The 27,376-nt window shown below is 43.5% G+C and overlaps 1 protein-coding gene and 1 long non-coding RNA gene across 9 annotated transcripts in view; one reads left to right on the plus strand and one right to left on the minus strand.

Moving 5' to 3' along the window:
• Nucleotides 1-27,376, minus strand: part of Sptbn1 (spectrin, beta, non-erythrocytic 1) — a 199,833-nt gene that overhangs the window by 87,925 nt on the left and 84,532 nt on the right. Inside the window, exons 3-5 of one of the 8 annotated variants that reach the window (XM_087583673.1) lie at nucleotides 27,275-27,282; nucleotides 22,117-22,137; nucleotides 11,204-11,237 (exon numbers count right to left, since the gene is read on the minus strand). In XM_087583673.1, coding sequence (XP_087439799.1) covers nucleotides 11,204-11,237; nucleotides 22,117-22,137; nucleotides 27,275-27,282 — 63 coding nt within the window. 8 annotated transcript variants of the gene reach the window in all.
• LOC148001498 (uncharacterized) lies at nucleotides 12,030-19,558 on the plus strand. The gene is made up of 3 exons (XR_015637675.1): nucleotides 12,030-14,909; nucleotides 16,209-16,404; nucleotides 18,360-19,558. It is a non-coding gene; the product is annotated as an uncharacterized LOC148001498 (long non-coding RNA).

Consider the following 27,376-nt stretch of genomic DNA (forward strand, 5'->3'; position numbering starts at 1 on the left):
AGGATAAACGAAGTTACCAATGGAGCCAGGATTGAATGTTAACTTTGGTTGCATGTGCTTTCTATCCTCCTCCTGCTTCTGAAGAGATAAAAGTCCTGGGCAGTTGTCCCCACCACTAAGACCAGGTTTGTCACGCTTTCCATGGTTTCCCTGGCTACCAGTACAGAGCACACAGGTGGGAATTCACTTGCACAGCAATTCTGTGCAGATAATACATCACCTCTTCTCTACTATTCAAGACTTAATTTAACAATCATGTTTCCCTCAATACAAATGATAGTAAATTCACATCTCAGGTATAACACACAGAAGCTAATGACTTACAGTGACTCAGTGGAACTCACCAGTTCAATAACTAAGAATTAAAATAGATGCAAATAAAAATGAAGTAGCCCTTAAAGCAGTGGTTCTCAATTTGTGGGTTATGACTTCTTAGAGGGGGTCACATATCAGACATAGCAAAATTAGCTACGATGTAGCAACCAAATAATTTTATGGTTGGGGGGGTGGGTCAGTATAAGAAGAGGAACTATATCAAAGGGCCACAGCATTAGGAAGGCTTTTCCTTAAAAAGGAAAATTAATTTTAAAAATGACAGTGCCTCCTGAGAGACACAGCAAGAATACAGCAAATACATAGGCGAATGCCAGCAGCAAACCACTAAACTGAGAACGGGACCCCCGTTGAAGGAATCAGAGAAAGGACTGAAAGAGCTTGAAGGGGTTCAAGACCCCATATGAACAACAATGCCAAGCAACCAGAGCTTCCAGGGACTAAGCCATTACCTAAAGACTATACATGGACTGACCCTGGACTCTGACCTCATAGGTAGCAATGAATATCCTAGTAAGAACACCAGTGGAAGGGGAAGCCCTGGGTCCTGCCAAGACTGAACCCCGAGTAAACATAATTGTTGGGGGGAGGGCGATAATGGGGGGAGGATGGGGAGGGGAACACCCATATAGAGGGAGAGGGGTAGGGGTTAGGGGGATGTTTGCCCGGAAACCGGGAAAGGGAATAACATTAGAAATGTAAATAAGAAATACTCAAGTTAGTAAAAATAAATAAATAAATAAATAAAACAGTACTTAAATAAATTAAAAAAGAAAAAAGAAAAAAAAATGACAGTGCCAGGTATCTTTTAAGAGACAGTTTGGTCTTCTATGATCTTGAGTGAGTGTATTATATCTATCAATGCTTCCAAAGTAATGTCTACAGTTTGTACAAAATTTCAGATTAAATACACATAACACCCTTGAAACTGCTTTTTGTTCGAATGGTATCTAGCTACAAAACTCAAATAAAGACACACTCTGTGCACTTTCCATCAGACAAGAGCAGAGCCTTGAGACTATGGCTTCCTCACATTCTTCATGTGTGCCTTAGTGTCCCTCAAATTAAGTCTCCACTTGCATCATTTCACATTAGAAAGGGACAATAAGGGCTGGAGAGATGGCTCAGCCATTAAAGGCTAGGCTCACAACCAAAAATATAAGAAAGGGACAATAAAGCCAGACACTTCACAGGGCCTTCGTGAATACAGGCCAGATATAGACCAGTCTGTGTCTCCATGATACCATGATTACTGTAGTGCTGCATAAAAATACTGCAAACTGGGTTAGGGGGACACAGGCTAACAGCCAGCCCTGTGGAAGGCAGGCAGCATTCCTCTGGCTGCATCTAACAAAGAAGGTTCTGAGAGATGGGGCTGGCTGCTCTCTAGCTCCGGCAATAGCTGCTCTAGGTGCTTTTCACGAATTTGAAAGTAATCACCATGGTGACCTTGAATATACATCAAAACTCACCTGGCCCAAGGGGCTCATTAGCTCTAAGTTCTTTCTAAATAAAAAAGTGCATGTTTCACTTGAGTGCATTTCCAGGCAAGCTAAACACTCTCCCAACACACAGAAGGAAACCACACCCAGAAGTGGAGAGTTCTGCAGGGGAGGCGGCTGTGGGGAGGAGCTGAATAGGGCTACAAGTTGAGGTACTGTCTACCAAGCCTCCTTGCAAACAGCTGAAATCATTACAGAAGCTGTGGGCTAGGGAGCACTTACCTCAAGGACCAAATAGCCATGGATTTCCACACAGAAACTCATCTGAGTCTTACATGACTACAGTAGATATTGTCCCTACCCTACTTAAGGAAACATTTGGAGACTGGTAAGTGCAGTTGTCAGGTTTACAAAGGCAAGTTGGAAATGTATGCCAGGATTCACAGAAATAACCATGTGAAAAGCTTAAGATATTATGTGAAGTAAAGCGTAAGGCGACACACTAAATTTATTTGATTATAACGTGTATGTGGTATGGATAGTACTGGAAACTTAAACTTGCTGCACTGTCAAATTTCATGTAACTGCTTTCACTTTCACTTCTTTTGAGAATATAGTGATACTGATAGTGTTCTATATTAAACATGCTAGGGTAACACAAAGGAACGGCTAGAAATTTAATTCTGTCCTTTAGCCACCCTCAATCCTGCTTTTGCAAACCATCAACAGGACTGGCCAGATTGCTCTGCAGGTAAAGGCACCTGCTATAAACCTACTCACTGTAGTTCAATATCCCTTATACAGTAGGAGAAATTAACTTATTCCTGAAAGTTGTCCTGTGATCTACATGTGCACGCTATGATATACACATGCATGCATACACACACATTAAAAAAATAAAAGACAAGAAAACCTTCCACCAGAGTCACTCAGTGACTTCGGAAGGGCTGTGGCTTCCCTCACATCAGGGAGGGTCTCTATAAGGAACGATCAAGACCAAGGCTCACTTACTTTCTCCTCCAGCCTTCTTTCTCCTAGAAGACAAAAATCTCTGGTCTAAATACAAGATCACTCAATAAAAACAGAGTGTAAACAAGGATTGCCATTCAACACAAGAGATTCTTCCAAGGTTCCTGGTGCCTTGTAAGTCTGGCACTCCAGCAAATGCACCGAGGACTAGCCTCCTGCATCCTCTTATCGTCCACACCTTTCAAAACAAGCATCTTGTTCAGGAGCCAGTAACTACCTTTACATTTAAAACTGGCCAGCACCCCTCCTCCCCAACCCATCTCTGTCTGTCTGTCTGTCTGTCCCCTTTCTCACTCTCCACTCTAGGATTCAGCCACGCAGGAAGCTACCTCCTGGCATTGAGTTTATTTCTCACTTGCTTTCATGTCAGCTCAGGCTATGCTGACCAACACATTTTCCAACCAGAACACCAAAGCTCAGAGAAAAGCACAATGGAGTCAGTTTTACTTCACCTTTTCTAAAAAAACAGGATCCTTCTGGCTGTTATTTAAAGTGAGCCACACTGACCAAACTACAGAGCTTTCAAGTGGCAGGTTCTGTGTACTATCAAATCTTTAATTAAACTAATCACGAAGCATTAGAAACATGTCCTTATCTGTGGTCTTCACCATTTTTTAATTTTTATTTTTTCATAGCTGGACCTTAATTATAAAGTTGTCAGGGAGATAAAAGAAAAGTATCAGAACCCAAAAACTGCTGGCTTTTTAACTCTGTCTGGGTAACTAATCTACATGAGTAGAATTCCAGCATAGCAGACGTAAGGCTGTGAAGATACCCTTAACCGTATGCAGAGTTGTTGTTAACCACACCAGTTTCAGACAGCTGAAATCTAAACAACTCCTGAAGTCAGGACAACATGGGATTCTTACAGTCGGTGTGCACATTTACACTTTCTTTAAAGGAAATTGAAAGACTGTAGCATTTGCTGTCCAACACCACCCCGGTAAAGTAAACCCTGGAAGTTACTTTGAAGAGGGAGCGAAGGCCAGATTTTCAGAGAGATCAGTGCAGGGTGTGGTCAAGCTCCACCTACCGCATTTCCAAGCAGCAGACATTTTTTGTTCTTGGGGTTAAACCTAATAAGTTATTTATTAGGCGCACAGAGGTAAAGTGCTGAGCTGAACCATTCTCAGGGCTATCTTGTCCTATCCCCCTTCCCCCCTTTAACTCAATGGGAGAACAGGGTAACTAACCCCATATGGCACAGGCTCACAATTGTTACGTGGCTTCCCTAACTATAATAGAAGGATAAAGCCCACTCCTGGCTAGCTAAATGCCATTTTCCTTATCCACCTTTATTCTAAATACAGATTCCTCCAAGGTTTCACTTCTCAGTAAGAAATCAGATTTTTATGCCTGTCCCTACGGGGAAGCAACTCTCGGAATGTACAGAGACTACCCGATAAACTAGTTAAAAATACTTACTGTTGGGATACACCACAGAGTTCCAGAGTCACATAACTTAAGGGAGTTTCTGTTTCTACACGTTCCCAAAATGTGTTGGCACGAATGGTTTAGAGGCACCCCCCCCTCGATAGTTTCAATTTGAAAACCTCTTCAAATAACATAGCCCATGCTCTTAAAAATATTCAGTGGCTTCTTCTGTGTGAGGTGGACAGGTATGACAGGACCTAACCTTATCTTTAAGCTCCAGGATGGAGGAAACACAAGAAAAACAAACAAGTAAACACTAAAGCTACAACAAAGAGCTGTGTGAAAACCACAGCAGAACGGCCAAGTGCTTGCTATCTATCGGTTTACATTTTAGGGGAGGGAAACCAAATGGGGGTTTTGACTTTCATCTCCTGGGAAAGACACATCTGAACTAAACTTCTAAATAATTCCTGGCTCACGAAGCAACTGGCCATCGAAGAAACCAAGTGGAGGCTGAGAATGTGAAAACTAAGATTCTGCAGAACAGTTTCCTCCCTAGAGCCCAACTTTCTGAAGGACACAGGGCTGGTTAGAAAGCCACTGACTGCAACATGCAGACCATCCTAGGCAAAGGATGCAGCAGCCCAGCCCTCCTCAGCTCTCCTAAAGCACAAGCCTCCTCTCCTTGCTGAACTTTTCCTCTGAAGATACCTACTGCCTTGCTTGTCTACATAGATAGTAGTCTTCTTAAACACTGCATTTAAAGGCTGAAGAGATGTTCCTTTGGCAGCCTAAACGGAAATCTGAGCAGCTTTCTGAACATTCTAACTACCCACACTTTGCCCATACATTGATGGTACGTACTACGGGAGAGTTGTCAAATTTGGATTTAGAAAAATCTGAATTTAGACCAGTCATATTGACTGATCTAAAGATAACTACTTGTGTCTTTATAAAAAGCAAGTGACTATCTGCCCCAATGGATTACTAGTACTAAGGAAATGCATTTATTTGGAATTTACTAAATACTTGCTCTCATGCTGAGAGTACTTTAAGAAAAATCTACTAATCCAGATGATATACATTAAGGTTAAGTGCTATAAAAACAATTGTAACTAGCACATCATTCAAAAACAAGGTTGAGTCACAAAGTTATTAGGATTTAATCCTGAGATGAAACTGGTGAAAAGTTTTATTTGATTTGATGATTTGTCCCATAAAGTGGTCTGAGGGACACAACAAAAACAAAACAATATAGCAAATTTCATAAAAATCCCTCAAATGTTCTCATATAAATCCTACCTCTAACCTTCCGACCAGGAGGAGGAGGAAGAAGAGGAAGAGGAGGCCATTTGCTGCTGGAGATAACTTGCTGCTTCGGTAGAGGATCAGGGTTTGAGTCTCAGAACCCACAGGGCTCTTAAATTTAACTTTTGTTCCAGGGGCTCTAACATGGTTATCTCTCTGGTTTCCAAAAGTATTCCATACATGGGGGCCCCATGCACTTACACACACGCAGGAAAAATACTCAGAAGATAAAAATAAATATGTCGCCTAGAAAGTTGGGTCTGAGTCAAGAGCACTTGCTGCTCTTGTAGAGGACCCAGGTTCAGTTCCTAGCCCAACCCTACATGGCTCAAAACCATCTCCAAGTACACAGTTCCAGGGGATCGGACACCCCCTTCTGAAGTCTGAGGACACAAGGCACAATATGCTGTGCATACATACATGCGGGTAAAACATTTATACACGAAATAAATTTAAAAATTATGTCATCAAGTCTGCTCACATTATAATGGGAAATTAAGACCTTAAGTGTGGACTGTCTTCCCAGCAGGATGTAGTAGACTTAGACATTTTCTTTCTCTAAGGCTAAAGAAATAAGGTAAAGCACATATTTTAAGCCACACAACAAACTAAAAGTTTACTAAAAACTTAAGAATGTTTTTCTGTTCCAGAAGTGGCCCTTGCCTTTAATCCCAGCACTCAGAAGGTAGAGGTGGAAGATTTCTGTGAGTTTGGGCCAGCCTGGTCTAGAGAGAGTTCTAGAATATCCAGGGCTATGCAGAGAAACCTTGTCTTGAAAAGATAAACATATAGTGTTCTTTATGATTCATAAGTATAAATTCATCAGCACTATTCTTTCTCCAAGAGCTAAGAAACTAAAATAGCCAAGCATGCTGATGGACACCTATTTTGAAAAGGATGAGGAATTTAAGGCCAGACTCAATTACATAGTGAGTTTGGGATGAACTTGGATTATCTGAGTCCTTTTCTCAAAAATGATGGTTCAGTAGTAGAGAAGGGAGACAGGGAATAAAGGGCTGGTAGATAACTCAATAGGTAAAAGAACTTACTGAGCGAGACTGGTGAACTCAGTTCAATGCTCACATAAAGCTTGAAGGAGGTAATCCAACTCCATAGAGCTGTCCTCTGACCTCCATACGAGGCACATACATATACAATATAAGTAAATAAATTATCAACTTTATAGTTAGGAGACTAGAAGGACAGCCCAATGGTTACAGTGCTTGCTACTCTTGCAGAGGACTGGAGTAGTTCCCAACTATCACACTGGGTGGGTGACAACAGTCTGTAATTTGACCTCTAGGGGAATCTGATGCTTTCTTCTCACCTCCAGGGGAAAACACACACACACACACACACACACACACACACACACACACACACACACACACACACACACACTCACACACGAGAAAGGACCTCATCATGTTATTAGCATGGAAATGAATTCCTGTGGCCTGAAATTCACTATTCTAGGGCAAACTCATCCAGCCAGAAACTTTTTCCACAGCTGCAGCCAATCAGTATTCTGGGCTGAAAGGAAGGGAAGTGGAAGAAGCCAGGCTACAGGTGAGCGCCCACCAGTCTACAAGTTTGACTGCAGTGAAGGAGTTGGAAGAGGAAGGCCACAGTACAGGGTCATTTGCAGAAGTCCTGAATGCCAAGCTCATGAGTAGATAATTTTTCATATACAATAAGCTTAAGAGAACACATTAGGAGACTAACAAGGGAAAGGACTAAGCAGGCAGATGTGAAACCACAGGGAAGGTATGGTGAACTTCTATAAGTTTTCTAAGCAGGAAGCTGAATCCAGTTGTTTCAACTTTCTTCCCTTATCTTAAAGAAAAAAAAAAAAAAGCAACAACAGAATGAATCCAACTTTATAAGACACTGGCTGACCTGAAGAAAGCAATAACTGACAAGTGGGGAAATGAAAAGAAAGCTGTATATTGGTGGGTAAGGTCAAAGTTCAGAGATTGAAGACCCTGACCTCTCTTATGCCACGAACCTAGGAGTGATTAAAACAAACAAACCAAAACCAGTATCTCTTAGTTTCTTAAACCAGTAATATTTCTCCCCATTTATTACTGGCCCAGAAATCTCTACACACTATGTTATCTAAACAGACCAGGTTCCTCTTAATATCAGACTTCGCTCAGCTGCTAGAAGAACAAACCCCCATCAACTGCATCCAGCAAAAAAATATAGTAACATACTTCCCTGAAGTGAAAGCCCTTCTCGGACATATATGCCAAGTATATAACTTCATATAGGGGGCATTAAAAAAAAAATCGGCTCTCTGTTCCTCCCTGTTCCAGAGACAGCTGCATCTTCTTGTGCAGTGCCAGCCTCATCTCATGGACAAGATGGTAAAGGTTGGTGTGAACGGATTTGGCCGTATTGGGCGCCTGGTTACCAGGGCTGCCTTCTGCCTTGCATCTGGCAAAGTGGACATTGTTGCCATCAACGACCCCTTCATTGACCTCAACTACATGGTCTACATGTTCCAGTATGACTCTATCCATGGCAAGTTCAACGGCACAGTCAAGGCTGAGAATGGGAAGCTTGTCATCAACGGGAAACCCATCACCATCTTCCAGGAGCGAGATTCCGCTAACATCAAATGGGGTGACGCTTGTGCTGAGTATGTCGTGGAGTCTACTGGTGTCTTCACCACCATAGAGAAGGGTGGGGCCAAAGGGTCATCATCTCCACCCCTTCAGTTGATGCCCCCATGTTTGTGATAGGTGTGAACCATGAGAAATATGACAACTCCCTCAAGATTGTCAGCAACGTATCCTGCACCACCAACTGCTTAGCCCCCCTGGCCAAGGTCATCTGTGACAACTTTGGCATCATGGAAGGGCTCATGACCACAGTCCATGCCATCACTGCCACTCAGAAGACTGTGCATGGCCCCTCTGGAAAGCTGAGGCGTGATGACTGTGGGGCAGCCCAGGACATCATCCCTGCATCCACTGGTGCTGCCAAGGCTGTGGGCAAGGTCATCCCAGAGCTGAACGGGAAACTCACTGGCATGGCCTTCTGTGTCCCTACCCCCAATGTATCCATTGTGGATCTGACATGTGGCCTGGAGAAACCTGCCAAGTATGATGACATCAAGAAGGTGGTGAAGCAGGCATCCGAGAGCCCACTAAAGGGCATTCTGAGCTATACTGAGGACCAGGTTGTCTCCTGTGACTTCAACAGCAACTCCCACTCTTCCACCTTTGATGCTGGGGATGGCATTGCTCTCAATGACAACTTTGTAAAGCTCATCTCCTGGTATGACAATGAATACGGCTAGAGCAAGGGTGGTGGACCTCATGGCCTACATGGCCTCCAAGGAGTAAGAAACCCTGGACCACCCACCCCAGCCCAGCAAGGATACTGAGAGCAAGAGAGAGGCCCTCAGTTGCTGAGAAGTCCCCATCCCAACTCAGGCCCCAACACTGAGCATCTCCCTCATAATTCCATCCCAGACCCCATAATAACAGAAGGGGCCTAGGGAACCCTCCCTTCTCTCTTGAATACCATCAATAAAGTTCGCTGCACCACCTGTCCCCCCCCAAAAAATCAACAAAACATCCCATACACTAGGTGACTAAGAAAGATTATATCCAGGAGTAAAAAGGCAGACTCCCCAGCATACATAAAATTAAATCAGCACATATAATTTATGATATCAAGACTAACATTTATAAGAACTATAAGTATCAAAACGCCACACCAGGGGTAAGGAGCTGAGAAAGGTTTTTAATAAAAACTCTCATACTGTTTAACCCCTAATCCTCTCTCCTTTTCACTAGGACACTGCTGGGAGTTAGTGGCCCTAACATGATCCACCTTCTTTCGAAGTTAATTCACCCTTTCTCAGTTCCTCAACACAGGTGGTTTTCTGTTATAGAAATACCAACAGTAAATTTATGCAACTCAAAACCACAGTATTTAAAAATAATAACGTCATCTGGAGCTAAAGCCAGGGACAAAGTTTACTTCTAAAAATTTGGTGTATTTACTACCCAACTTAATCCCCACCATTTTTTTTTTAATGAGATTTCCTAGAGGAAAAAGCACATGAACTAAAACATCAAGAGCATTCATGTGATTTTTTTTTAAAAAGACATTTCCTTGTCCAGAAAAGACAGTTAAGACATTTCCTGTGTAGAATGGGCTCCGCCCAGTGCTGTGAGCAGTTTACAACCACACTTAAACCTTTTCGGTAACGGCCTTTTGTTACGGGTGGGTCTGACAATGCATTCCACACACATCCTTTTTATACTTTCTACTGTTTGATGGTTTTTACCCAAACTACACAGCATGGACAGGCTAGAGACAGAAAAGGATGATGTCTCTGACTGAATGCCATAGGTGCTTCTGCTTTGAGAGCCCAGGCGAAGAGGAAAGGGGGCATTCTGAGTTCCCCTGACTCTACAAGTATAGGTCTCCTCGAAGACCTAGAACATGGTATGATTTCTATTTCACTACTTCCAAACTTACTCGCCTAAATTTTCAAGAAAGCAAATCTCACCTTCAATGACTCAGAGATGCAACTAAAGACTCAGTTGATCTCCTCGCGTCAGTGAGCCACCTCTTAGCCAGCTGCTTAAAAGAGTGCAGCAACATCTAACGAATGTTTAAAAATCACATCCTGTTCTGCCTCATTTTCCAAAACATGCCAATGCTGTCAAAAGACTTCAAAACACAAGTAAATCAATAAATGAAAGGTATCGCCACTTCCCAATGAAAACATACTGGGACCAAGGTGCTTCCTTGCAGACCTCCTCATTTAGGTCGGAGTTAAAATAAGAGACATAGAAGTCTTCGGATATTCTCTACTCCTTCCTATTACCAGATTGCAGCAGGCTTCTAAGTGCAAGCTCTACTTTCAGCCTCAAACCTTAATTTTTCACTCATGTATAGGATGTGCCGCTGACCAGGGCCTGCTGGCTGACCGGTCAGAGACAGCCCAGGATTACAAGCATGAACAGCACACTGCTGCTCTAGGAACCTGCTCTCCAAAAAAACAAGTGGAGCAAAATACTGGATGTGCTCAATCTTTGAGCCTGGCATAGACTCTAGAAAATGCCCGATCGAACTAATTCTTCCCAGAGCCCTGGAATGACAGTTAAGTGGCTTTTATTATAAATTACATGGCCCACCAAATTGTTGGAAAGCTGTCCTCTAACACAACACATCAAGAGTTAAAATTAGGCTTAGGAATTAAAACTGGGAATTACTGAAGACTTAGGAACAAAAAGACCACTTCCTCCTCTCCTTTGCTATTGTTCCATTGGACTGGGTCGGGAGGGAGCAGTGTACTTTACACCTTTAAGTGCTCCCAGAGGTAAGAGGTTGGGGGCTGGGAGTTAAAGAGGCGGGCAGAAACTAGAAGCATACTAATGGATCTGTTAACATTAATCTCCTAAAATCCGAACTGTGTGTGTTTCTGTGTGTGTGTGCAACAGGAAGTAGGATACCTGACAATTAGAGTCTAGAACCAAAAGGTACTGGAGACACTCCAAATGGTGGCTAATCTAGAGCCTGGAGTAGTGTGAGCAACTGCCTTCTTTAATGCCTCAATTAGCCAACTTGGGGCCGTGTGGCTGCTATCCTCACTAGGGTCGTGTACCGTATGGTAGAAATAGAGCTTCAAAAAGCACCAGGATCCTGTCGGAACACCCGCAAGCAGGCCTGGCCCTCGGCAGCGGACTTACCTTGGAGCTGTTTGAATCTCCCTTCCAGTTGATTGTAGTTGTAAGGCACCTGCCCGGTGTAGGCCGGCGACAGCGGCCCTGAAATGCTGGATGTCCTCTGCAATTCCATTATGCCCGACCTAAGGCCCAGGCCGGCTGCGCCGTAAAAATCCCGTTCCAGCCCCTTCCTACCCCCATCCAACTCCAAGCAGCTTCCGTGGCTCCACTCCCGCCCAGGCGAAAGGGCTGGACCTTAAGCCAGTCGCATTCCGGTCGGTCGGAAATGCAGGGTGATCTGATAGGAAGTTGGCTGCAGAGTTCACCTTAGCCTGGTGGAGTTACCACCCCGGCATCTAATCCCCTGTGGATTTCCTTCCTTGTGTGGCCTTTGCCTGGAAGCTAGAAATAAATTACCCGGGAGGGAAGAGGGAGAAGGGAAGGAGCGAAAGGAGGAAGGAGGGAAAGGAGGAAGGAGACAGGATCCTACTGGAAAATATTTTAAATATGGCCAACCCTAAGCACGCTGCGATCCTGCTCAGAGAGCAGCGCACACCTCCCTCCCGCCCGCCCGCTGCCGGTTTGTAATTTAATCGGGAGCTGCGGTGAGCTGCTCAGTGATGTCACCTGATTAGCATAACAGCATTGTAGAGGAAACGCAGGCCGAACACGCGGAGGGGCGCACGCAGGCCAACCTTGCAGATCCCGACCCTCGCGGTCAGGCCCCACAAAGCTGCTGGAATTACGGAGTTCGGTTGAGCGGTCCACCTAACAGAAAAGTCTCCGGATTACCATCACTCGAAAAGGAGTGCAGGGCCCAGAGGCGGGTCAGAGCCGAGCCGACCAAGCCGTGCACCTGGGCACAGGCAGCCACTGCGCGGGCGCCAACTGCAAACACAGCCCAACCTGGCGCCACCGTAAGTCAAAGTCAGTCTAGGCATCCTGCAGGATACAGCACACAGAAATGAGAATGAGGTCCTCTGGAGAACCTTCTCAGCAGATATTCTGCCATTACTGCATTTCTGAGGTGATGCACCCTGTTAGTAACTCCATGAAAGGACGATTTATCAGAGTACCGTGATGCAAGGCATTGTGGGAGAAAGGTACACAGGTAAACACTACCCCAGGACCCCTGGTCTTGAGAACTTTACATTCCAGTGGAAGAGAACAATCGCCTTCAAAACTTACTTTGATTTGTTTACTGACGGCCTCTCAAGTTTTGGTTCTCTCTAGTTGCTTATCTCACCCACTTCTACCAAAAAGAAATCCTAGGCAGAAAATAACGTAACCAAAATATATCTATGGAAAATAATTGACTTTGGTCCTAACCTCTTCCTAATTTTCCTCACTACAACTGGAGGATCTGTAATAAATTTGGCACTTCCAGCTTGGAACGCTCAGGTTGTGGAGACAGGAAGAAGAATCAGTGAGGCTAGCCTGGTTTGAACATAACAAATTCCAGATCACCAGCTCTACACTGCAAGGTCCTAACCAAAATCTCCTTCCTAAAGGATTCCAGTGTGCTCCTAAGAGGTGGCCAGGCCAGAGCCAGATGTATCGGCAAAGCCTGTTAGCTGTTCATCTTTCAACAATCTCAGCTCCTGTTAGCCACACAGCTGTGTTTCTAAAAGTCAATTTTTGGCTCCCAAGGCAGGCCCAACCAAAAGACATTTTTACATCCAAGTTGTAGAACATATATGTAGAGCTTTAGCTCTCCTGTCTCTGCCAAAGATAACTAGCAAGACAGTGAAATGCTAGGTCTTAGAAGATACACTTGGTCTAGGATTCTCCAAGACTAACTTTGGAGACAGTCAAGCAAGCTTCCTCATTACATGGTATACTGGCTGGTTTTGTGTGTCAAGTTGACACAAGCTGGAGTTATCACAGAGAAAGGGGCCTCAGTTGAGGAAATGTCCTCATGAGACCCAGCTGTAAAGCATTTTCTCAACTAGTGACCAAGGGGGAGGACCCAGGCCATTGTGGGTAGTGCCATCCTTGGGCTGGTGGTCTTGGCTTCTGTAAGAGAGTAAGCTGAGCAAGCCAGGGGAAGCAAACCAGTAAGTAACATCCCCCCATGGCCTCTGCCTCAGCTCCTGCTTCGGGCCTGCCTGAGTTCCAGTCCTGACTTCCTTTGGTGATGAACAGCAACGGGAAGTGTAAGCCGAATAAACCCTTTCCTCCCCGACTTGTTTCTTGGTCATGATATTTGTGTAGGAATAGAAACCCTGACTAAGACATATGGTCTAAATAAGAAATCCTGGACTCTCGATGTTGGTGATTAATACTGAGAAATAATCCTATCGCTACAAAACCACTAAAGTTGGATGTGAAAGTACACATACTGATCCAAGCTTACATTCTGTCTCCCATCACAAGACTACAAAGTATAATGGGGAATTATTTCAAGGGAGGGGGGGTCTTTTTAGCAGACCCCACTTCACTGTTAAATATGCCAATGATGTGGTGAGTCCCTCTCTGAGTGTTCAATTACAGCAAAGAACACTGCAAAACTGCAAAGTGATCTGACATCCAACAATGTTTTTGTTTTAATTTTTAAGTCACTCAGTTATCTTCCTTTTCAGCTCTCATTAGTATGGGGATATATATATATATATATATTAAACAAGCTTTCTAATTAGCCAAGTTACTACATACAGTGTAGTGGAAAGACGAGGACTAGGGTAGCCACACTCAAACCTTAAAAGCATAGACTAAAAAGCCAGAATGCATGCACTGAGGCTAAAGAAAGGTTTAGCAACCCACAGAAACATCCATTTGGTGGCATGGGGCCAAGTAAAAATGGAAGACATCTCTGAAGGCCCACATGACCTAACTCAGTATCTGGGAAAAAGTAAAGTTCAGCCAATTTGGACTGCATTTACTGTACACACTGCTGTTTTAGAGGGCTTGAAGAAAACTGGAGAGTTTCTAGACAAAGAGTATGGAACAAATTACAGGCAAATAGTCAAATACTAAAGAAAACACAAAGAGTTCAGAGAACCAGGAGGCCATACCTAGCTAGGAAGGGGTCAGTGGGAAGAATCCTAGGGAACACTGGCATCTGGACTTGTTCCTAAAAGACAGACAACCAGTATGTTGGAGAGAAGATGAAGAAGCTTCCTCATGGAACTGCCAAAGGAATAGGACAGGAAATATGACTGGCTAGCTGCAGCACAAAGGAACGGTCAGTTTGAGAGAGAAGCATGAAAACAAGCTAGAATCAAGCCTGGGTTTGGAAAAACCAGAGGAGAACAGGGTCTGCCCTGGGCTTTAGCAGTGGTTAACCTGGCAGACAGGAGGGACTAAAAGCAACAAGACACCTGGGCGACTATTGCAACTGTCCAGGGCAAAGGGCCATTAGGGTGTGGCAGCAGGACTAGAAAGGAATGGGCTGATGTAAGAGTTCACCTACAGGACTTTGGTTACTAATCCAACGTGAGTCATCCAAAGGCTAATCAAGAGATACTGGCATTAGAGCTGGCTCGAGAGTATGAAGAAGGGATGATGAGCATCCTCTTCTGACAGGCCAACTCTCAGTCACCTGCAACACCAGGTGACATGTCCACAGTGGTCAGGAATGGAGAAGTAAAAGTCAAAGCTGAAGACTGGCTCTGGAACACAAGGACAAGAGTGGAGCCAGGAGGAGAGATTCTGAGTAGGGCCCAGTCAAGTCTGATGTCTGTGCTCACGTTTCAGCTGGTCCTGAGTTGGTGTGGGCAGGAAGGGAAAGGTGAGTGAATAGTTTGGGGTGAAGCCATCAGCCTTAGCCAATAGGAGGCGCATTCTTGGTCAGGACAAGAATGAAGGTGTTCTGAAGAAGAACCAAATTTAAGGGAGCTTAGTTGTACCTGAATAAAACAACAGGTTCCAAAGTCTTACCCACAGTCTTACAGTTACCTCAGAATGAGAATCTCCAAGACCCTACCCTAACCAATTGCTGGAAAATCTGCATGTCCATGGAGGGATAAAGGAAAATTTTCAGTATGCTTAACCAGCTTTCTGTAGTAACAGATTGTGAAATTTTAATTTGTCCCATTTTTTTTCCCCTCATCTAAAAACTGTCATTGCTCACCCAGGTAGGGGGCCAACTCTGATAAATGGTTGTGCCTGTCTTCTAACTGCAGCCAGATTCCAAAGTAAAATACAGACAGGCATGGCTGGTAAGGAAGCTACAGGAACAAAACATCTGAAGCCCATACAGGCTACGTCTGTGATACAAGATACAGCCAGGTGCCTTTAGTGATCTGTACAGAAGCAACAGGGCATGGTAGAAGGGCAGAGCCTTTGATCCATAGTCTCATTCTAACATCCAAGTGCCGATTTTGTGTATTGGCTTTTAACTTTCTTGGGGCCTCATAGTCCTTGTCCATAAACCAAACAGGATGGACTCTATAGTCATAAAATTTTCCATATATCCTAAAAGTATTCATCTGTGACATGAGCACCACAAGCTTGGGTTTCTGCTGTTATAACTTTACTCTCAATTACCAGTCTTCACATACCGTTATACGTGAATGGTTGTGGTGGTTTAAATGAAAACAGCCTCTGTAGGCTCATAGATTTGAATGCTTGGTCCCCAGTTGATAGAACTGTTTGAGAAGGATTGTGAGGTGTGGCTTGTGCTTGTGGATGGGATGTGAGCTCCCAGCTACTATTCCAGTGCCCTGCCTGCCTGCCTGCCACATGCTCCCTCCTTCCCATGATGGTTATGGATTCATCCTCTAGAACTATAAGCTCCAACACACTGTCTCTTCTCTATGTTTCCTTGGTCATGGTGTCTCTTTATAGCAATTAAAAAGTAGCTACGGTGGTCACCATCATACACATAGATTACAGAGGGTTCTCATTGGCTGGGGTGTGATACTCACCTTTAATACAGCGCTAAGGAAACAGAGGCAGGTGGAGTTTTGAGAGGCTGAGGCCATCCTGATCTACACAGAGTTCCAGGTTAGTAGTGAGACCCTGTCTCAAAAATTGAAAAAAAAAGTTTCACATAAAATGTCTCAAGTGACTGTGATGTTGTCTCCAGTTTGTACACAAGGTGTGTGCTTTTCCTTACCCATGGCTGCATAGCTGGTGAGCAGCAGAACTGACTGGTCTACCCCCAAGCTGACCAAGTCCATCACACTCTCCAGATCTTCATTTCTCCAGTATTCGTGGAGTCTATTTAGTCCACTAAGCAATGATTTGTGAGCTTTATAACAAAGCCAGGAGACTCTATCAAGGTAAGCCTAAAATCCACGCAGGGCCACAATGAACCTTCACATTATCCTTTAGGTCTGAACTAGACACACTCTTTACTAGTTCACACAAAACTTGCTACTTTGAGAGCCCTGGTGTGAATGGGGTTTGTTTAGCTTTATTTGGTCTTTTCATACTCAATTTTCTTTATACTCTTTTCATACTTGATGGATCTGTACTCTCTGGGATTCTATAGGATTTAGTATGTGGACTGTTAATGAGAATATAAGGGGGGAGTGGATTAAACTTCTGTTCTCAGGGCCATTGTGCTGCCCTGGGTTGGGGAGATGAATGCTTTTCCTGCGTTATAGCAAGCATAAGAAGGGTAAGCTTCGGCTGTTCATTTCCTGAAAACCCAAACATTAACAAGACTGAAGATGTCCAGGAGAGGATGTTGAAAATGCTAAGGTGGGACCGGCATTTGTACACATCTAACCCCAGGATTTGGAAACCCAAGTCCAGAGCTGGGAAGGAATGGGGGAGGTTTTACACAAACAACTGCTGGGCAGACTCTTTGCACTGCTCTTTCCAGATTTGCCTTTCAATCCTTTCCCTCCCTCCTTCCTTCTTTTTTGAAGGCAAAGCTGTACTCTGTAGCCCAGGCTGATACTCCTGCTTCAGCCTCCTGAGTGTTAGGATTCCAGGTGTGAGTTGCTAGGCCCAGCTGCTTTTCATTCCTCATTACTGTCAATCCCTGTGACAGATAATCAGATAATTCCCTGGAGCATTTCTTTTCAATAAACAGGAACATTGTTACTATACCTCCCACTGCATCTGTATGCCGGGACTGCTCTACATTACCTTTCTGCCTCATCCAGGTTCTTAATGCCTTACCCGTTCCGGCCTACCTACTCCATTAAGTAGTCACACAGTTCATTCTTCTGCTTAACTCCCCCATTATGAAACACACACAATCTTCCTTCAGGGCCAGGCAAGATGGCTCAGCAGGTAACAGTGAGGGCCTGCCTCTAAGCCCGAAGACTTGCATTCAGTATCAGGGACCCACATGTGGGAAAGAGACAACCAACTCCTTGAAGTTGTCCTCTGACTTCAATATGTGTTCTCAAACACACACTAATTAAAATCTTTTGAGTTACAAAACAGTTACAAAACTCACAAAGCATGACCACCATCACACAGACTATGAAGCAAGTTACAAAAGGCCCACGTTTCTTGGGGGCCAGGATACTACACTATACATCATGATCAGCCGCTTAGAGGAATTGGTCTCTCACACTCCTCCCACCTGCTTCATACACATACAGAAGCAAAATCATCTAGTCATACAGCAGACCCTGAAATACCAGAGCAGAACAAACCTCATTCATCCCATTTTCTCTGTCTGGCTCATATGATCCTTTCAGAACTGCACACACAGCATCTGACATTAATGCCGCTAAGCAAACCAGTTAAGTTACACCAGTAAGAAGCAGCCACGGTCCTGGGTAAGGACTGCTGGTTACTGAGCCTTCTATCCTAGCCAAACTCATCCATGTCATCTGTCATCTGCACAGGCAAGCCTTCCTTATATAGGCAAAAGAACACTCCAGTCCAGAAGCCCTGCCTTGGCAAACAGGTGTTGCTAAGCTAGTGAATCTATTACCAGTTGGCTTGGGACCTGGGTCCCTCCCCTTCAGGTACTCTGTAAAGGGGAGTGTTTGAGCAATGTTAAGATGGGCCGGGCCTGCTGTTGCCCTGACTTTTGGTTGTGCTTTTGACCTCCCACATAGTGGGGCAAAGGCAGATGTACACTGACTGGTGTGCAGAGCTATGGGGCTCCAATTTTAGGAGGGATTCATGGGACAGGAGAACACATTGTTCCTGGGAAGCATAGCTCAAGGAAAGCAACAGGAAAGGTGTGATGTAAATCTGTTCTTGGTAAAAGTTAAGTGTTCTGACCCTGCCCTCGAGTATTCACAGCCACTTTTATCTTTTCCAGGGACCGTGAAGGGGAAAGATGAAGAAACCACATTAACCAGGCACCTGGAACGGTGAGGGGTGTGACAAGGGCCTTATCGTCAAGCCAGACTTCAGACTGCCTTGTCTCTTAACAGCCAGAGCTAACCCATCCCACCAGCCCTGCCCACCACACCATTACACCAGCACTTTCTCCTCTGCTGGCAGGCACACTCTTCGGAGGGTAAAGTGTGGGAGATGCAAATACCAGCAAGCAGTGATGGGTCAGCAACAGAGACAGTGACAGCTACAGGAAGCGCTGCTTCAAATGCATCTACACCCAGATTTGTCCTTCCTCCTGGGAAAGAGCTAAGCAGAGAGGGAGAGGGAGAGGGAGAGGGAGAGGGAGAGGGAGAGGGAGAGGGAGAGGGGGAGGGGAAGGGGGAGGGGGAGGGGGAGGGAGAGGGGGAGGGGGAGGGAGAGAGCACGAGCAAGCGAGAGAGTGCTTTCCTTACACAACTGCTCTATGCTCCTATGTGATTTTAATCTAACCCAATCTCTTGTCAATGTTTCATACTAACATGAGAATGTGGGTTTCTGTTTATTAATAAGAAGTAGAAGATATATCTCTTGCTTTTTGAAAACAGACCCAGTTGCAGGGACAGGGAGCATGGGTAGCCCTGGCATGCTAGCATGTGCAGTGTCTTTAGGATGCAGTCATTTCTTCCTGCACCTGAGCTCCTGCTGATTTCTCAGTGAGATAGTATAGTCTCCTCCCACAGGACCTTGATATGCAGACACTCACTGAGTCCAGGCTCTAAATAATTCATCGATGGTCCTGTCACTCAAGAGCACTAAGGCCCACCAGCTGCCTATGCCGTGGGAGCCAGCCTCTAGGTTTAAATACTATCAGGTACCTCTGAGACTGCTTCTAGAAAATACTACAATCCTCTTTTATTTTCTCTCCTATTTTAAGCAACATAATTTCCAGTTTGAAAGAGGATAAGTTTTCAAGTAAATGAGGAGGAAGAAAGTGGCTTCCTTAAACAAGTACATGGTCAGGGTATCCTTCCCTACTCAGAATTCTGGGAAGACACAGCAGAACAGCAGACACAGCCTTGTCCTCCTCCAGCCTACTCAGCAACCACCACCTGCCTCGAGCGTTCCAAGTCTGTTCCTGGTATTCCGTCACCCCTCGGTGTATAATGTAATGATTCTTCCTTCAAGAATAGCTTAAAACTATAGCCTGTACATGTATAATCTACAGCTCCCCCCCTTCTCCAGGAAGGCTTCCCAGATTACAGCAGCTATGACAATGGCTTCTTCTAGGAAAGCCTACACTAGAAGCACCAGCCTGTGACACTTCTCGAAATTTTAGATTATGGGTTTTTTTTTGTTTTTTTTTCCCGGAGCTGGGGACCGAACCCAGGGCCTTGTGCTTCCTAGGCAAGCGCTCTACCACTGAGCTAAATCCCCAACCCCGCAATTTTAGATTATAACTTATCTCCTCTTGTGTGCCAGTCTTGTCTACTTAGTTGAAATAATGGAAGATCCAAGAAAAGTAAAATGTGAACTCTGTTCTCAGCTTTTGACACCGGCTGTGTAATCCTGAGCTGGATTCTTAGCCTGCCCAATACTTCGCCTAAAACCAAAAGAAAAATGACTGGTCTCTGGGATATAATGTTCTTTGAACTGTATCTTAAGTCACATTATTTATCATGAAGACATGTTAAATAACATTCTCCAGGATATTCCCTACTCCAGGAGATAAGCAATTATCCAGAACCATGTAGCTCTTTGAAAAGTTTCAAGGGGGAAAAGGCAATCGATGGTTCTGAGGTGGAGCCAGCCCCACAAGGTATGCAGAGCCAGTTCTACCTAGGGTGACACACTGGTCCATGCTTCAGCAGAACTCTTAAGGTGTCAGAGGTTCCTTTTCAAAGCCCACAATCTAAGCTGATCATTTCATCTACAGGTTATAAAAATGAGGCAAGAGCTGTGCACCCAAGATACAAAGTAAGCTCCTGGTATGCAGAAGGTTGGGAAGCAGGCCTTATGGTTCCTGCTGTCTCTTTCACATGCCCAGCAGAGCCTGCAAAGTGCAGGAAGCTGAGGACAAAGGAAGGGGCAGGCACTTCTCACAGAAATTCATCAGCCAAGAAGGCCCAGGACCTGACATTCTAGAAAGCTCTTGATAATCCTCTCTCCCATCTACCTTCCAGAATCCAACACCAGCAGAGAACCAACCAACTAAAGTAACAGAGGACTGATAATCTTTGTGTCCTTTTCTGCTGAACTTGAACCAGCTCAAAGAATTAAGGCCTAGACTACCACACTGTCAGTTTCCACCTCAGCATCCTGAGCAGAGCTGAGAACACAGGCCCATAACAGACCCTACTGTTCAAAGACCCCTTGGATCAATTTTCTAAACTGACCTGACCTTACCTACATTCTTCTTATGAAGTCCTGAGGGAACTTAGTCTCTTAGGTTACCATCTACTCAGAAACACATGAAACAATGCCTTTCTATTACTGACAGGGTCTCAAGTAGCAAAGGCTAGCCTAAAGCTCACTGTGTAGTTGAGGGTGATGCAGAAGCTCTGATCCTCCTGTTCTCAACCCCAAGTGGTGAGATTACTGGCATGAGCAGTCACTTCCAGTTTGTGATACTGAGGGTCCAGCTTACACTGATCTACACCCCAGCCTCCCTCTATACCCTTATTTAACCATCTTATCAGAGCTCCAGTAAAGGACATGCAGGGACCTGGAACTTGTTTAAACCAGTGGAGACAAGTAAATGATCTCAGCACATGAAAACAGTATGAGGTTCTTCATACTGTTATAGAAGTCCCATGGCTGGGAAATAACACCGAGGCTCAAAAGTGATGTTTACACATCCCACTTATTGCAACATCCAACAAAGCAGTCAGGAAATGGGAATAAATCAATGAAAGCACAGATAAAGGAAATCTGCAGTCAGGGACCTCAGGTCCATCTTCAGAGGCCTACATTAAAAAGCAAGTGATGTGGTGGTGCGGACTTGTCATCCTTGCATTGAGGAGTTGAGGACAGCAGGGCTCTACCAGCCTAGTTGTCAAGTTCTAGACCAGTGAGAGAACTTGTCTCAAAAAAGACGGTGCATGCACCTGAAGAATAACACTGGACTGTCTAATTTGACGCTGCTTGAGTCATCGGAGATAAAGGGGTCTCAGTTGAGAAAACGCTTCCATGAGATCTAGCTGTAAGGTATTTCCTCAATTAGTGATCAAGGGGGAAGCCACAGCCCACTGTGGGTGTTTTGTCCCTGGGCTGTGGTTCTGGGTTCTGTAATAAAGCATACTGAGCAAGCCAGACCAGGCAAGCCAGTAAGTAGCACCCCTCCATGGCCTCTGCATCAGCTCCTGCCTACAGGCTCCAGCCCCGCTGGAGATACTGTGCTTTTTCCAATGATGGACTGTGCTCTAGAAGTGTAAGCAGAAAAAGCCCTTTCCTCCCCAACTTCCTTTTTGGTTATGGTTATGATTTCCCTCCTAAGGTTGATCTCTATCCTCCACACACATGTACACTCATGTGTGAACATCCATACCTACATGTGCACCCACAAACATTAACATTCATACACAACAAAAAAGAAAATAAGATACACACATGCACTAGAACATTATTCTGCTTTAAAAAATGAAGTCCTGTCACAAGCTACCACATGGATGAAACCTTAAAGGTATTATGTTAAGTGCAAAGAGCCAGTCAAAACTAGAAAAACAGGCTCATACTGGCATCTATGCCATACAAGGGTCCATGGCAGTCTGTGCAGGTCTGAGCTGAGAAGACAGCCACAGTGGTGTTGCACTGTGAACAGGAAATGGCCCAGCAAGGCAAACTGACATGCCTTGGAAATGATCAAGCCACTCAGTGTAGTATATGTTACTGGAGCCCTTCTGCTTCTGGGCAAGTAGCAATTTGCCGGTATGGATATCCTGGTCTGCGTGAAGGGTGGTGGTCGTGTGGCCTAAATTTATGCCATCCAACAGCCCATTTCTAAAGCCCTGGTGGCTTATCAAAAGTATGTAGAGCTGGAGAGATGGCTCAGTGGTTAAGAGCACTGACTGCTCTTCCAGAGGTCCTGAGTTCAATTCCCAGCAACCACATGGTGGCTCACAACCGTCTGTAATGAGATCTGATGCCCTCTTCTTGTGTGTCTGAGGATAGCTACAATGTACTCGTATATAATAAATAAATACATTTTTTAAAAAGTATGTAGATGAGCTTCTAAGAAAGATAAAGATACCTTCATCCAGTATGTCTGATCCAACCCCGCTTGCAGCTGCCCCAGCTTGATCCTACCAATTAGCCCATCTCAAGGATCAGGGTCCATTCACCTTTGAATTAAATATCCTGGGATTTTAATGTTAAATAAAAAGCAAACACGGCCCACTTACATGAAACAGTAGTCCAAGTTCTAGGAACAGACAGGAGGATGGAGGAGGGGCAGTGAAGCGACAGTTAGTTGTCCTTCACTTTTACAAGATTAAAATGTTCCAGGCATCTGTTACCCAGCAGTGTGCATGCAGTTAATTGTAATGAAAGGTGCACTTTTGGTTATTAGCTTCTTAAAATAATGAAAAACTTTCAATAAAGACAGCGGGAACACACTGACGGTAGACCTAGAATCACATGCTCCTCATGTGTCCTCAAAACTGTTAGCTGATCTTTCCAAGTCCTGTATTCCAACCTTAAGAAGTAAGAACTGCTAATTCTGGAGCTGACCCTGTGCCACAGCTCTCTGAACCTGGAACCCCAGGAGAGAGCTGGTCTCCCAGGAATGCTGACACACCTGAGAGCACAGACAGAACTACTACTTCTGCACAGAGGGATATGCCTGGAGCCTTCAGGATATGGGAACTGAGGAGCAATCTGGGACAGGATCCTTTGTTTCCATCTGCACCCTGAACTGACCCGGTGCCACAGCTTTTGGTGCCCAAATCCTAGTGGGAGAGAGCTGGTCTCCCAGAAGTGCTGACATACAGACTTAAAGGAGGGTCAAGCCACTGTCAGAAACAGCAAGACCAGCCAACACCAGAGATAACCAGATGTCGAGAGGCAAGTGCAAGAAACTAAGCAACAGGAACCAAGGCCACTTGGCATCTTCAGAGCCCAGTTCTCCTACCAAAGCAAGACCTGGATACCCCGACACACTAGAAAAGCAACAGTCTGATTTAAAATCACTTCTCATGAGGATGTTAGAAAACTTTAAGAAGGACACAGGTAAACAGGTAGAAGCCCTTAAAGAGAAAACCCAAAAATCCCTTAAAAGAATTAGAGGAAAACACAACCAAACAGGTGAAGAAATTGAACAAAACCACTTAGAATCTAAGAACGGAAATAGAAACAATAGAGAAATCACAAAGGGAGACAACCCTGGAGCTAGAAAACCTATGGAAGAGATCAGGATTCATAGACACAGCATCACCAACAGAATACAAGAAATAGAAGAGAGAATCTCAGGGGCAGAAGATATCACAGAAAACATTGACACAACAGTCAAAATGCAAAATGCAAAAAGATCCTAACCCAAAACATCCAGAAAATGCAGGACACAATGAGAAGATCAAACTGAAGGATAACAGGTATAGAAGAGAGTGAAGACTTCCAACTTAAACAGCCAGTAAATATCTTCAACAAAGTCATAGAAGAAAACTCCCCTCCCTTAAAGAGATGCCCATAAGCATACAAGAAGTATACAAAACTCCAAATAGACTGAACCAGAAAAGAAACTCCTCCCATCACATAATAGTCAAAAAACAAAATGCACTAAACAAAGAAAGAATATTAAAAAGTAGTACAGGAATAAGGTAAAGTAACATATAAAGGTGGACCTATCAGAATTACACCAGACTTCTCACCAGAGACTATGAAAGCCAGAAGATACTAGGCAGATGTCATACAGACGCTAAAAGAACACAAATGGCAGCCCAGGCTACTATATCCAGCAAAACTCTCAATTAACATAGATGGAGAAACCAAGATATTCCATGACAAAACCAAATTTACACAATATATTTCCACAAATCCAGCCCTACAAAGGATAATGGATGGAAAACTCCAACACAGGGAGCGAAACAACACCCTAGAAAAAGCAAATCTATCAACTAACCCAAAAGAAGATAGCTACACAAATATAATTCCACCTCTAACAACAAAAATAATAGGAAACAACCATCATTGGTCCCTAATATCTCTCAACATCAATGGATTCAATTCCCCAATAATTAATAGACTGGATACATAAAGAGGACCCAGCACTTTGCTACATACAGGAAACACACCTTAGTGACGAAGACAGACACTCCCTCAGAGCAAAAGCCTGGGAGAAAGTTTTCCAAGCAAATGGTCCCAAGAAACAAGCTGGCATAGCCATTCTAATATCAAATAAAATCAACTTTTAACCAAAAGTTATCAAAAATCGACTTAACGAAAAGTTATCAAAAAATTAAGGCAGGACACTTCACACACCAAAAAGGAAAAATCCACCAAGATGAACACTAAAATCTGAGTATCTATGCTCCAAATGCAAGGGCACCACATTCATAAAAGAAACCTTACTAAAGCTCAAAGCACACATTGCATCTCACACAATAATAGCTGGTGACTTCAACACCCCACTCTCATCAATGGACAGATCATGGGAACAGAAACTGAACAGAGACACAGTAAAACGAAGAAAAGTTATGAACCAAATGGATTTAACATATCTACAGAACATTTCATGCTAAAACAAAAGAATATACCTTCTTTTCAGCACCTCATGGTACCCTCTCCAAAGCTGACTATATAATTGGTCATGAAACAGGCCTCAACACATACAAGAAGATTGAAATAATCCCATGCATCCTATCAGATCACCATGGACTAAGGCTTGTCTTCAATAACAACAAAAACAACAGAAAACCCACATACACATGGAAGCTGAACAATGCTCTACTCAATGATAACTTGGTCAAGGAAGAAATAAAGAAATTAAAGACTTTTTAGAATTTAATGAAAATGAAGGCACAATACACCCAAACTTATGAGACAAAATAAAAGCAGTGCTGAGAGGAAAACTTCATAGCACTGAGTGCCTCCAAAAAGAACTTAGAAACTACATACACTAGCAGTTAGACAGCACACCTGAAAGCTCTAGAACAAAAAGAAAGAAATACACCCAAGAGCAGTAGATAGCAGGAAATAATCAAACTCAGAGCTGAAATCAACCAAGTAGAACGAAAAAGAACTATACAAAGAATCAACAAAACAAGGAGCTGCTTCTTTGAGAAAATCAACAAGATAGATAAACCTTTAGCCAGATTAACCACAGGGCACAGAGAGAGGATCAAAATGAACAAAATCAGAAATGAAAAGGGAGACATAACAACAGAAACTTAGAAAATCCAAAAAGTCATTGGTTCCTAGTACAAAAGCCTATATTCAACAAAACTGGAAAATCTGGAGGAAATGGACAAATTTCTAAACAGATATCAGGTAGTAAAGTTAAATCAGGATCAGATAAACCATTTAAACAGTCCCATAACTCCTAAGGAAATCAAAGCAGTGATTAAAAGTCTCCCAACCAAAAAAAGACCATGACCAGATGGGTTTAGCACTGAATTCTATCAGACCTTCATAGAAGACCAAATACCAATACTCTTCAAACTATTCCACAAAATAGAAGCAAAGGCAACATTACTCAATTCATTCTATGAAGCCAAAATTACACTTACACCTTTAGTATACCAAGACCCAACAGAGAACTTCAGACCAATTTCCCTTATGAATATTGATGCCAAAATACTAAATAAGTTTCTTACAAACCTAATCCAAGAACACATCAAAACAATCCACCATGATCAAGTAGGCTTCATTCCAGGGATGTAGGGATGGTTCAATATAGGGAAATCCATCAACATAAGCCACTATATAAACTAACTCAAAAGAAAAAAAAATCGCATGATCATCTCATTAGTTGCTAAGAAAGCATTTGACAAAATTAAACACCCCTTCATAGTAAAAGTCTTGGAAAGATTAGGAATTCAAGGTCCATGCCTAAATATAGTAAAAGCAATATACTGTAAACCAAAAGCCAACACCAAACTAAATGGAGAGAAACTTGAAGCAATCCCACTAAAATCAGGGACTAAACAATGCTGCCCACTCTCCCCCTACCTATTCAATATAGTATTTGAAGTCCTAGCCAGAGCAATTAGACAACAAAAAGGTCAAATGGATACAAATTGGCAAGGAAGAATCAAAATAAGTGACCCCAAAAATTCCAGATAACTCCTAAACCCGATAAACAACTTTAGCAAAGGGGCTGGATATAAAAATAACTCAAAGAAATAAGTAGCCTTCCTCTACTCAAAGGATAAACAGGCTGAAAAAGAAATTAGGTAAACAATACCCTTCACAATAGTCATAAATAATATAAAATACCTTGGTGTGATTCTAACCAAGCAAGTGAAAGATCTGTATGACAAGAACTTCAGAAAAAAATTGAAGAAGAGCTCAGAAGATGGAAAGATCTCCCATGGTCATGGATTGACAGGATTAATATAATAAAAATGACCATCTTGCCAGAAGCAGTCTACAGATTTAATGCAATCCTCATTAAATTCCCAAGTCAATTTTTCACAGAATTAGAAAGAGCAATTTGCAAGTTCATTTGGAATTTAAAAAAATATATAAACCCTGGATAGTGAAAACTCTTTTCAACAATAAAAGAACTTTTGGGGGAGCCACAATCCCTACCCTCCAGCTGTATTACAGGGCAATAGTGATAAAAACTGTATGGTATTGGTACAGAGACTGGAAGGTAGATCAGTGGAATAGAATTGAAGACCTAGAAATGAATCCACACACCTATGGTCCCCTGATCTTTGACAAAGGAGCCAAAACCATCCAGTGGAAAAAAGCATTTTCAACAAATGCTGCTGTGCTGGTTCAGCTGGAGGTCAGCAGGTAGAAGACTGCAAATCGATCCATTCTTGTTGCCACATAAAACCAGATACACTCAAACTAATAGAA

This window comes from Rattus norvegicus, chromosome 14, assembly GCF_021556685.1.
Source record: "Rattus norvegicus strain SHRSP/BbbUtx chromosome 14, alternate assembly SHRSP_T2T, whole genome shotgun sequence".
Lineage (NCBI taxonomy): Eukaryota > Metazoa > Chordata > Mammalia > Rodentia > Muridae > Rattus > Rattus norvegicus.